At 47.0% G+C, this 12,706-nt stretch overlaps 1 protein-coding gene across 3 annotated transcripts; it reads left to right on the top strand.

The window, feature by feature from the left end:
* Positions 1 to 777: 777 nt before the first annotated feature.
* Ythdf (YTH domain-containing family protein) lies at positions 778 to 12,488 on the top strand. 3 transcript variants are annotated; one of them, XM_075887003.1, is made up of 5 exons: positions 778 to 989; positions 3,968 to 5,365; positions 7,378 to 7,442; positions 7,528 to 7,586; positions 12,115 to 12,488. In XM_075887003.1, exons 1-5 carry the CDS (start codon positions 959 to 961, stop codon positions 12,116 to 12,118), a joined length of 1,557 nt encoding a protein of 518 aa, XP_075743118.1. In that variant the 5' UTR covers positions 778 to 958; the 3' UTR covers positions 12,119 to 12,488. The 3 variants fall into 3 exon arrangements, with proteins under 3 accessions (XP_075743118.1, XP_075743117.1, XP_037277736.2); XM_075887002.1 differs by having other exon boundaries at positions 7,525 to 7,586; XM_037421839.2 differs by having other exon boundaries at positions 811 to 989; positions 3,971 to 5,365; positions 7,525 to 7,586.
* The last annotated feature ends 218 nt before the right edge of the window (positions 12,489 to 12,706 follow it).

Below are 12,706 nucleotides of genomic sequence, written 5' to 3'. Positions count from 1 at the left end.
ACTTATAATGGATTTACCAGAAAATTAGCTTTTACGCTGCAAATCGTGTGACCGCGTGGCACTGAGCGCGCAAAAGCAAAGTGTATTCACATAAACCTTCATGCTGCCGAAACCAGAGTCATTCTTGCCGAGACGTTGCGTCTCGTGAACGAAGGTTCTGGAAAGTCCTGGAAGGTGCGAAGACCTACCCAGAACCGTACGTTTTACGTCAATTCGAAAGAAAGCATCCTTCATTTGTCGCAAAACAAGACGAATTGGAGGAAGTAACCAATATGTACTAAACAAAATATATTTGCTCATTTTGCTTTTAATAAAATAAAACATATGCGCACGTCAGGCTGAACGGTGCTGCGCACTTTCAAAAATAAAAAAAAACGCTTCGCATGAGAACTTTCGTCATAATCACGCTAGAACCGGCGCGGCCAGTGCCTTCGGGCGTACAGCCTTTTGCAGTATGTCGTGTTTGGTGAGCTTGCAAAATCGAACAGTCTAGAAAGCAGAAATGTAGCATTACGGGTGAAGGCTTCATCGCCGAGAACATCACGCTATGACGTTCGTATTCACGTGACTATCTCAGGCGGGAGTCGGGCACATGAGGAGCCGCCATTGTTCCCGAGTTTCATATGTGGTGGTTTTAAGACAATTGTAGCTTCTCCGCGGACTGCATACGCAGATCAGTGCGGGAAAAAATCACCGGAAAGATAAGATACGCCAAATAGAAGCCAACCACACCGCTAGCCAGTCATCGGAAGGGATCAAGACGGCCGACAGTGGTTTGTGTGATGTCTCGCTGTGTTCAAACGACATCCAAGATGGCCTCCCTACGTTCGTGTTTTTTCTGAAGTGCTCTGTGGGGGCTCGGGACGCGAAGACTTTGGGACAGCAGTTGTGCTGACAGTTGAACCACCTATTTTTTTTTCTTTCCGTGGTTTCGTTCACGTTTTGCCGATTCCTGGAGATGCAACGCATGAAAAGCCAAGGAAATCCAGGTGAGAATCCGTGCTGCCGTTGCCCCGGGGTGTGTGGTGGGCACTTCGCGCAGCCCACGCAGCGACAGAAGTGCTTCTGGCAAACAAAACTCGTGTGAGCCGCTTGCGGGCACGTACGACACCCCACGGCGCTTCTGCGACGTCGACAATTTCCGCGACTGCCTCCGACTTTCACGTGTGCCGTGCGTGGAAAGGCGGCGATGTTGTGGTGCACATTCTAAGCCTAAAAACGCGTATCTCTTTTCTTGTGCGATTTTGTTCGCTGCAGTTCATCCCCGCGACCTTTTTCGCGTTTGTGTGCCCCCAACAGTTGCGGCGCCTCGAGCAGAGGGCGGCGACCGCTGTTGGCACGCTTCGGCGCGTGGACCGCGGTCGGGTCGACTGACGCGAATGACGCATGCAGTCGCGAAACATAGCGCCGCATCGGCCACCAGCTGTTGGCGGCGAAGCTACGACCCAGTCTCCGCCAATGCGTCTCGGAAGACGTTGATAGCCTGGCCTTTTTTTTTTTCTGTCGCCGAGAGTGAATCGCGTAGGTAGTCGTCGCGCAAATACTTGTCGACGTCGCAGCAGCGCGCGCGAGAGAAAAGACCCGCCCGCGCAAGGCACGCCCGCATCCGTTCTCTTGAGCTAACGTAGGAGCGATGGCGTCGACGTGCGATGCCCGGCGCCAAGGTGTGTCGATCGGCCGCAGCGTTCTGACAGCAGCCTGGCAACGGAGACCGCGGACGTTGCCCCAAAGCCGAGGTGTGCCGCGTTTTTGTTCCTTTTGGCGCCAACGATAACGCTGCACCGAGCCCCGTGCACCTGTGGCGCGGCTTCGGAAGAGTGGCTCTCTCATGAAGTAAAGATAACGAAGGCATCCCTGGTGGGTTGGCAGAACACGTTATCTGGCGATAAAGAGGAGGCGAAAGGCATAGTGACGTAGCGAGTTGTGCGGGCCGTGGCCACTTCCTTTTTTTGTGCAGCCGTGGCGTGCTCATTTACGCCACAGGTGTGCTACGTTCTGATGCCCAACTATAACTCGCTCTTTCATCTTACAGCTTTTCTCGCTGATGGCTGGCCCATTGCTGTTTCCTAAATAGCTTCTATTAGATAACAAAATAAGTTATTACTGCGAAATATCCAGTTAATTAATATAATTATTCATGTTATAAGTTTTAACTGCTGGAAGCAACCAGTCAGCAACAATCATGGGCTCTAGTGCTGCTGCCTCTTGCATGTGCTGTGGCTTCAGTTGGATACATTCGAAGCTTTACAGCATAACACAGCTCCTGTGGAATAAAGAGTGGCGTGACCACCATGCACTGACTGTTAGTAGTATAGAGAATTAACGTCCTTAAATGCTGACGTTCTGTGTCATGCCAGCTTCAGCCGGTGAAACAGTCACTTGGAATACACTTTCTATTAATGCGATAGGAGGAAATTAAATAGGCAGAGTAAATGAAGACCAAGTCTTGGTGCTGTTTAACTAAGGGCTACAGCGCCAGTAGCTCATGCATTATCTATGGTGGTTTACAGCCTAACGCCTGTATTCAGAAACGCTGCTGGACTTGAACTTGACTTGCCACCAACTTCAACGCAGCTCAAATGCGTTTCGAATGCGCTGTCTTTAAACGGTTCTAAAATAGCACGAAATGCACAGACTCATTTCAAACGCACTACATTGAAGGCGGTCTCAAGTTCAAGTCAAGGAGCGTTTCTGAATACGGGGGTAAGTTGCAAGAAGCTCAAAGGAAAGGCTCGTGCACCCTGCAGTGTTCTGCGAAGGCGGGGTCGCTGGCCATGTAGCACATGTCGGGCTGAAGTGCACACCCGTTGGTGCAGTCTTGTGTGCACCTGCTTGTAAGGATGAAATAACGCTGACTTCAGTAGTAGTACTTGACGACTTTCATTGATCTATGCCCAGAGTTTCCTAAGGTACCGTATTTGCTTCCTGTATTTAGACTGAAACTTTTTAACATTAGTTCAAGTTGATTGATCTATTGATTGATTGATATGTGATGTTTAATGTCCCAAAACCACCATACGATTGAGAGACACCTTAGTGGAGTGCTCCGGAAATTTCGACTACCTGGGGGTTCTTTAACATGCACCCCAATCTGAACGCACAGGAGCCTACAGCATTTTCACCTCCATCGTAAATGCAGCTGCCGTGGCCAGGATTCTATCCCCGGACCTCTATTCAAGTAGATTCCATCAATATAGAGAACTCCTAGTAGCAGTTTTTGGAAGTTTAAGAAATGTGTACTATTTGTATTAGCATTTTTTTCTTCTTATGGCTGGCTTTCTTGAAAAATTTGAAGCGTAATTTACCAGCAAAAGTTTGGCATTCTGTTTGGCCGCACTCAACAAAAAGTCTGGCACTTCATTGCATTTGTAGTGCATTTATTTCACTGAGTTGGTCGGCTATGTAGGATGTGTGGCAACTGGGTGTGTTGGTACATATTTTTACAAAACTGCAGCTCATTAAACTGACAAGGACAAAACAAGACGAGAAAGACAAGCACTTTCTTCATTTATTTGGAGTTTGCACTTATGTGTATGTTGACCGGTGCGGTACATCATTCTCAGTGTACATGCGAAAATTACAACTTTTTAAACAGTATTTAGCCAGCTTTATGGAGAATTGTCTTCTTAATGCTTTCTGATATAAAGCTCTCATTATTACGCTTGTGTTGATGTACTGCTTTGGACAGCATACATGCATGCATGAATTCCAAATAAACGATGGAAGTTAAGCACTCATCTTTGTTTGTTTATTGCACTGCAGCATATTGAAAATATGTGTCGGCCCATAGAGCAATTGAGAAATATGCGTAGGCTTGTAGCAGGCCAGGGAGGCTGTACGGAGATGAGGCCTCTTGGTGTGCACCCGAACCACAATCATGCAGTATCATGAAATATGTGTTGCATATTGTTGTAATCTTTGCCACGTGATAATCTTAAGAAAACCTTGTACCGTTTGTTTATCACAGCAGTGAGCAACGGCCCGAAGGATATGGTCAAGGATGAAGAGTTTGACTCATGGCGCAACCAGAACCAGCAGCCCCAGCCAGCTGCGCAGCAGCAGCAGACGACCTACCAGCCCCACCTGTCCACATCGAACCTGGGCGAGCCGTACATCCCCAGCTATTATGCGTCCATGTCCTTTCCTTACTTGAACCAGGGCCTTGGTGATGGAGCTTGGAGCAATGGCGGTGACCCTGTGGGCTTCTTTGGCTCCTACGGCGGTCAGATGGGGGCAGGTGGTGAACAACCACCGCAGCATTACGTTGATGGGGGGGCTGGAATGTTCAGTCAGAACAGCTTTGCGGGATACGGTCAGGGCTTCGGCTTCTTCCCCGGCAGTGGTGGTGACTACTCGACGTGGGGCACAGCGGCGAATTCCGGGCAGCCCGCTGCAGCGGCGGCAGCGAGCAAGGGTTACCCGGAGGAGTACTATCGTGGTGACTACGATCAGGCAGGCGTGTCGGACAGAGGGCTGAAACATCTCGAGCAAGGTTTGAGGTCCCTGGCCTTGGGTGCAGACAAGGACTTTGGGTCTAAGGAGCCATACGGCAAGGACCCCAAGAAGCTGGGTGGTAGTGACAAGAAGCTGTCTTGGGCGTCGGTTGCGAGCCAACCGGCCAAACCTAAAGCAGTGAAAAGCAAGAGCCCCCTTCTGGCTCCAACCGTGCCCAGCAAGCATCCGATGGACATTGGCACTTGGGAGGGAAAAAATGGTGCAAAGCCGCGAGGCAGTGCCGCACCATGGGCGAGCCAGGCGCCCCCGCCTCCAGAGAGCTCCTATGTGCATCCCGTGCTGGAAAAACTGCGACTCGAGAACAACTACAACCCCAAGGACTTTGATCTGGAGCCAAAAGGGGCGCGCTTCTTCATCATCAAGAGCTACTCGGAGGACGACATCCACCGATCCATCAAGTACTCCATCTGGTGCTCGACGGAGCATGGAAACAAGCGGCTTGATGCTGCCTACCGCGATGCACAAGGCCCTGTGCTGCTCTTCTTCAGCGTCAATGGGTCAGGCCATTTCTGTGGCATGGCTGAGATGGTGTCGCCTGTGGACTACACAGCCTCTTCATCGGTATGGGCGCAGGACAAGTGGAAGGGGCAGTTTCGTGTGCGCTGGGTGTATGTCAAGGACGTGCCCAACTCTCAGCTTCGGCACATTCGGCTTGAGAATAACGAGAACAAGCCTGTGACCAACTCGCGGGACACCCAGGAGGTGCCGCCGGACAAGGGCCGACAGGTGCTCAAAATCCTGCATGGCTTCCGGCACTCTACGTCCATATTTGACGATTTCCTCCATTATGAAAAGCGTCAGGAGGAGGACGAACAACGAGAGTTTCCCTCGGTTCCAGCGGGTGGACCAGGTCTGGCCACACCTTTTGTTGATTCTGTACTCGGTCTTTTTTTTTTTTTTTTGCCTGGCTGAGGCTAGTGTGCTTGGTGCTTGCAAATGGGTTGTGGCTTTAGCTGTTCTTGTTTTCTTGCTTGAAGATGTGATGTCTTGCATTTTCGAAGAGTGTTCTGTTCTTCTTTTTGTTTTATTTGTTACAGTTTTTCCGAGTTTATACCGTGTGCACTAAAAAAGGTTAGATCATTTTCTCTGCCAGATTTAATTAGGAGTTGTATTTAATGAGGATTCATTAGGCAGTTGGGTCCCAGCTAGATTGATGAAAGGGCTGGTTGTTAAATAGTAAGTTGTAGTCTGCTTCTGTCAGCTAAAATGTCTTACTTGAACTTGTATAAAAGCATTGGCTGCAGTCATAAATTTTATGCACTCTGACGCATTAAAATCTGCGTTCAGATATAAGGGGTAGTTTTTCAAACTTGTGAACTCAATACAGTTGCGTTTGGAATGTTTTCTTGATTGTAGTTAGGGGGGGAGTGCGTTAAAGGGGCAGCGGTAAGCTGCCTTTAATTGTGCTCTTGTTTTTCAAATTAAGGTAAATATATTTAAAGTAACTGTTTTTTTTTTGTTTTTTTTTACTGGGCCTTGCATGCTTGGCTGTCAAAACACGCTTAAGTGCATCAGCATTTATCACATAGAACACTAATTGATCTGAAACAGTCTGACTAATAAGGAGCACTCCTTATTCATATTATAAGAATTTATATTTTCTATTGCTGTCAACTTTTGTTGTGTCGGATTTGCATGTTCTTCACTAGCTGGTGCATCAACCGCTCACAGAATCTGAACTTTCACACTTGCAGTGCTTACTGCTGAGTACGTGTGTAATGCTAGGCTCTTGTATGGTGCTTAACATTATTTAACCGCTTTTGAGAGGACTTTTGAGAGGAATGGGGAACGTCGCAGGTGTGAACATTTTGACTAGAGGGCTTATCTTGGGGGTAACAACTGCGAACTGCGCTTTAATCGGAAGCTAAAGTGCTTAAATAAGGCCACTTTGATCCCTGTTGAATTCGAAAAGCGCCGAGATTTTTCTGATGAGTGTACGTAAATAGAAATTTTTTGTGAAGAAACAGAAGCTGGGGCCGCTGGACTTCTTGAGACGCCGACGAGAGAACACCGTGACAGTATGCCGCATCATCTGCAACAGCAGCACTGCTGAAGCGCGGCCTTCTCAATTAGTTCCGGTAATGGAGCCATCATGAGTTTGTCATGCTGGAAGATATGAGAGCTGCTTGTTCACATAGTGCTCAAAACATAGAATGCATTTCTAGATGTAGGTGTGTTCACTTGGTTTCACCGTTGTTTTGCAGCCAAGCTCACCGCGGCTCGTCTAAACATGATTTTTAAGAGTTTGAAATCTATGCAGTCCCAACACTACCATATCTGCACTGTCTTGAGATACTACATCTAAATGTAGCTGAGTGCTAGCAAGGCTCAGCTAAACATGCCTAGCCAGCAGCTGAACCTTACGTCAGAGTGAAAAACGGCTCCGTGACAGAAACCGAAGATGACGTTTCCACGCCCACACTTTAAGCACACTCGGGGGCGCGGAGTAAGATACACTTTTCTTTCGCGTATTCTGAAGCTTCAGTAGCCAAAGCCACAGAAAAAATCTTGGCATCATCGAAAATAACGTCTGTCCTTGTTTAATTGAATTCGGAAACATTTTGAGTTTTCCTTTAAAAGTCTCTTGGCAGGTACTTTACGAGGTGGGGCATGAAATGTTGCACTTATTATGATTTTCAACTCAAGAGCATTTGGCCGAACAAGACCAAGTAGGGCGCCCTCTTTGAAAACAAGTAGTGCAACTGCTGAGCGTGGGCTGTATGGGAGGGGTGTATCTGCTAGTGTTTTAAGAAAAGAATTTGTGTGCTGCTCGCTCGATTCATCATCGAAGTTCTAGGTAGTTTGTGACAGCACCGATCAAGCATTGTATGGTATGTGTTAACGAACTGTTTTACTTTGCAGGAGAGCCAGGATTGCTGCCCAATCTTGATCATTTAAAAGCTGCAGAAGCAATGAAGGACAACAAGGTAAACCAGCACTCCTCTTCATAGCGTGTCGGTCATACTTTGCGTTTGCACATGTTCTATGTGGTCTGTATTGGCCTTGCAGCAGATGCCCATGCCAACAAGCAACCACCACATGCAGTCAAGGTACCACCACCAGCAGGCGTGGTGAGTAAAATTTTCCCACGTATTTATCTTTCTCAGTTTTGTACGTGTCCAATGATGTCAGATAAAACAGATTATCTGTCCACAAGGCAGACAATAGACATTGCAGCACTCGGTGTGAATCTAGACAGACAGGCACCTAGTGTCAGTGCTAGCTGTATTTAGTGTTGAAAAGTGCCCATGAAGCACACAGCAGCCATCGTAAACCTCATACCAGTTTTGGCAGAACGGCTAAAGAAAAAAGATTCTTAGCGAAGACTGCATCAAAGTAATCAAAATGGTACGAGCGACTTTGTTATTGAAATGAGATGTCATCTGAGTAGAAGACTTGAAAACGCTTTGGAGGTCGCTTGATGAGAACAAAGCCTTGTTGCAGTTTCCTTTGTACCCAATGTAAGTTATTGTAGGTTTGAAATGTAAAGAAATAAAAAAATATATATATTGGACCATCTTCTGTTAAAGGGAACCATGTGTTATAGTGTAGATGCGAAGCAGTGGGCGCTAACGTCTACACTGGTGGCGACGTTGACACTAGCGCTCATCAAGCGAAAGCTAAGTAAAGGTGCCCTTGACTGAATTCCGAATGCGCGATCCAGTGCCTACATATACGAGGGGACCAGTAAATGATTGTGCAGTGCGAGCAGTCGGTTTTTTTACTAGCAGATGGCCTTGCGAGGTGAGAGAGGGGGAGGGGACAATTTTGCATGTGTAACACTCGGCGTGCGGTGACAGACTAGGGAGAGAGTGATGTCAACGTGCGCACACTGCGAGGGAAGGGGTGACCTACTTGGCACCGCCCCAACAGCTGAGGCCAGGGGAGCGCAGTGCAGATGGAGGGACAGCGTTACACAGGCTAGTCAAAGAGCTGCTTCGCATTTAAAAATCAGTTAAGTGCACTTCACAACTCTTCCTGTGTGCATTCGAGGTGGCGTCACATTTAAAACACTCATTCCGCTACAAAGGCAACTCAGGGTTGAAGTTTAGATGTCAAAGTTGACCGTCACAACGGCTAGGCAAGGCAAGTTGACCGTCACAACGGCTAGGCACACCCATTATACTGTTTTTTAGCTGAAGTAGAATCAAATTCTACTGAACCTAGAGGGACTGGAAAATGGACCATGAAATAATGATGTCCTATTTTTTTCTTGCTTGAGGGGTGTCATCATTTTCAGCATTTACAGAGAGAGAAATCAATATTATGATTCTAATTTATGTGTTCCTTATTTCACGTTAGTAAAGTACAAAACCAACGAAGGACGTGATCAGAGGTTGTTGTTTGCAACTCATGTTCCGTTTTGCTGCATGCTATTGATTTGGGTGGTTCACGTAGTACACCAGGGGATGCGGCCATGCCTTTTGGCGCTGTACGATGACAACATAGCCATTTTAGTTGTTTCGCAAGTTTTTTCAGGCAAAATATGCCTACTACATGACCAGCTTTGCATGCATTGTGTGCAGCACCATTTAGTGACCATACAGAAAGACTTATAGCAATAAATTGTAGCAGCTATGTCTATTGCTGTTTCAATACACCCTCAACTCGAGACAAAAAAAAAAAAAATATTGTTTGGAAGACTAACATTGTTTTGTAGTGCATACCCGTATACTCCATCCCCTCCCCCCCCAACCCCACAGCCAGCAAATAAGGCATATTAACTTCTTATAAGCTCACCTGTTGCCAACTCGCTTCTCTCTTCCTCTCGTTCTCGCAAGCTTTGCTGTGGCCAAATGCCTTCTTGACAAATATATATCCGATTGTGCCTCGTATTGGAGGCTTATGCCGTGGTCAAACGTCCATTACCATTTACCAAGGTTTTGCTGTGCGAAATGAGCCACAGTGGCCCAATGGTTACAGTGCTCAGCTGCTGATCCAAAGGATGCGGGTTTGACGCCACCGTGAAAGTCTCATTTTGACTCCCTGCCGCGGTGTTCTAGTGATTAAGGTACTGAATTAAGGTTAAGGTAACCAAATGGCTAAATTAGCAACACTGGTTATGCATTACCAACATGTCCAATTTCTTCCGATAGAGGCGGAAATGTTGTAGGCCCGTGTGCTTACATTTGGGTGCATGTTAGAACCCCAGGTGGTCGAAATTTCAGGAGCCCTCCACTACGGCGTTTCTCATAATTATATGGTGGTTTTGGGTCGTTAAACCCCACAGATCAATCAAGCAATCAGTCTCATTTTGACTGAGTTAAAGTACGGGATGCCCATGCACATGTTTAGGTGCACATTGTAAACAAGAGCTCTGAAATTGCCGTAGCATTCCACAATGGTGTGCCTCATTATTGTATCGTGGAGGGTGCCTCGATGCTCCTACTCCCCCATAGCTTCTTTCGGGGTGGCGTCATGTGTGCCATGTCGGTGCTCGTTTCTCGCTAGCACACAGCATGGTTGCAAAAAGCTCGTGAAGGAGTGGCCGATAAATGTTGGCACTCTGCACGGAGCGGCGGTGGGGGAACAGTATTGTGACACTCTGGTATTGTGGTTTTGGCGCGTAAAACCCCAGCAGGTAATACCGTAAAAACTGGAATATAGGTCGGATAAAAAAAAAACGCAGTAAAAAGTCTACTCTCATCTTATATATGGATCATTGGCGACAAAAAAAAAGTAGAAGTCTCACAACAGTGGGAAGCTGGAGTGAAAAGCCCCCATTGCCATTGTGAGCATCAGCAGCGACACCATTGGGCAAGGCTAGGCAATCTTCTAGCAACGCCATTTTGCCTCGGTTACCTGGTTCAGTCTGCTTTTTTCTATTTCCTTCAAAAATGAGTGGTAGTCGACTGGAGTTTACGATAGGCTTTAAGAAAAAATTTGTCGGAGTATGTCGAAGTGCACGGCAATCTGGTGGCACAACGAGAATTCAGTGCATCAGTGAAAAGCGTCCGATACTGGAGGAGCCAGAATCAGCACATCACATCCTGCAGCAACCAAAAAAAAAACAGTTTCGGTGATGGACTGCAGTGCGCCCTGAACTGGAAACGCTACTCGCCGAGTTCATCTGGGAGCTCCATGCAAGGTCGTTACCTGTAACAGCAGAATGCATCCGCATGAAAGCTCTCGAGATAGCGGGCAGCTCTGGGCTCGCGAGGGGTCAATTCAAGGGATCGCCATCACAGGTGCGCCAATTTATGAAGCGGAAGGGCTTTGCGCTGAGGCAGCGTACTTCTGTCTTTCCGTAAATGCTGCATCAGTAACGCATTGAATGGACCGGGGGACCATGCACTCTGGGACGTTACTAGTGGAAAACGGGTATTGTCGGACTCAAGTGTGGACGAGTCTGAGTGACAGCACTTTGTGGCCTTCTGGCGTATATTTACATAATATTTGTGTAAAATGAAAAGAGATGTCACCACGGTGCAGCTGGTTGTGTCATGTATTTACCAAGGCAAGGGTGCGCCTTGATACTTTGGGATTTTCAACCATTTATTTTTCAGAAAATCAAAGTGTGGGGGTTCAATTAATATTCCGGTCAGACCTATAATCCGATTTTCACAGTATTACTGTATGACATGGTAGGTGACTCTACCTCTGATCGAAAAAAGCTGACACAAATGCCCCAAACCTTAGTGAGTATGAGGCCTAAAACCTTGTATGATCAGTGTTTGCTTGACTTGGTCTGCATTTACGTATGGTTTAAAGTGCCAAATATAGCTAGTTCTATGGGTTAAAAAGAAAAAAGAATTGCTACTAGCTGGTTAAAACAGTTTGCCAACCATTTTTAATGGCAGTCTAAAGCATATTGGGACATACCTGAATTATTCTTGACGGCAAAACCATTTCACCAAGGACAAAGAGCAATGTTTACGATACATATTACAGCTGGTCAGTTCAAGCTATCACAGTAAATTATGCATTGTAATCAACAATAACTTTCTTGTTTGTTGCTACTTATGTCTATGCGTAACCAACCACTTTTCTCTGTGATTACATACTTAGGTAATGCGTGATTTAAATATTAAATAGGTATTAGTTGATCATATCTTGAAGTTTCTTTTCAGGCAAGCAACAGCAGCAAATCCCAATAAGTGCAGAGTAGATTGTGTTGTTACGGCCTCCTTTCGGTCACAGCACTTTTCAGGCAAGCAACAGCAGCAAATACCAACAAGTGCAGAGTAGATTGTGTTGTTACGGCCTCCTTTCGGTCACAGCAGACCTCGCGTTGCTTTTGTGGATTTTTTTTCTTCTTGAATCTCAGACTTGCTTCCCAGAGTTACGAGTAATAGATGGCTTGCACTCTCGTCCCGGAAGCCCCCTGTTGGTGAACTGCATGGTAGGATGTGAGGCTTGTGATGACGTGTTAACGTTATCGTTGCATCACTTCCAACATTTTTTATTTGCTCACAGAGGCCAATCACAGTGCGGACATATTGTAGTTATATTGAAGCAGACTAAGCGCAATGCGATTGTGCTTCCTTTGTCATAAAATGCTAGTATGTTACAAAGTTGCATCGATGACGTCACGTGCAAGCTATCTATAGCTGCAGCAGTACGGTGTTGAAAACATGCCTATTGCGTCGCCTCTCACAGGTGAAGTGGCGTGTGGTGCAAGGCCTTCGGCGGTGTTATTTTCCCCTTTCCCACTCGCAAGACCCCCGGTTGCCACAAAAACCCCTTTGATGATGATGACGACTGGAAATATGCCACCGTGACACTCCCCGTGCGCCAAGGCTTCGACGTGAGCAACGACGGCGTGGCCCCTTCTCTGTGGTTCTGCTGTGCGTGTGTGCTATACATGTGAGCGTGCACCTCGCGTGATGTGTGTTCCCTCCGCCGAGGCAAGGACCACAGGCATCTCTTTCCTCTCCCCCCCTTTTTTTCTGTAAACCCCCGCAAATACCCCTTTCAAATAGCCTTTCTCTTCTCATTTTTGTGCCGCACAGCTGTTAACCGACAATTGATAACTCTCCAGGGAGGTGGGGTTTCCTGCCAAAGTTAAAAAACAGGAGAATGGAGGTGCTTTGGTGCGTCCGATGATGCTGGGCCAAGGTGCCGGGGATCGGTGCGTACTGCTACTGCTGCTAGAGCTTCTCCTTACCACCGGTTTTTTTTAGGTTCATTCGCCAACACCAAAGTTGTCCACAGCTTGGCACGATGGTTTCTCCCGCCCCCTTTCTCAAAC

The sequence above is a fragment of the Rhipicephalus microplus genome, chromosome 2, assembly GCF_043290135.1.
Source record: "Rhipicephalus microplus isolate Deutch F79 chromosome 2, USDA_Rmic, whole genome shotgun sequence".
NCBI lineage: Eukaryota > Metazoa > Arthropoda > Arachnida > Ixodida > Ixodidae > Rhipicephalus > Rhipicephalus microplus.
The sequence above is the reverse complement of the archived record's forward strand: the minus strand, read 5'-3'. Positions and strand labels throughout refer to the sequence as shown.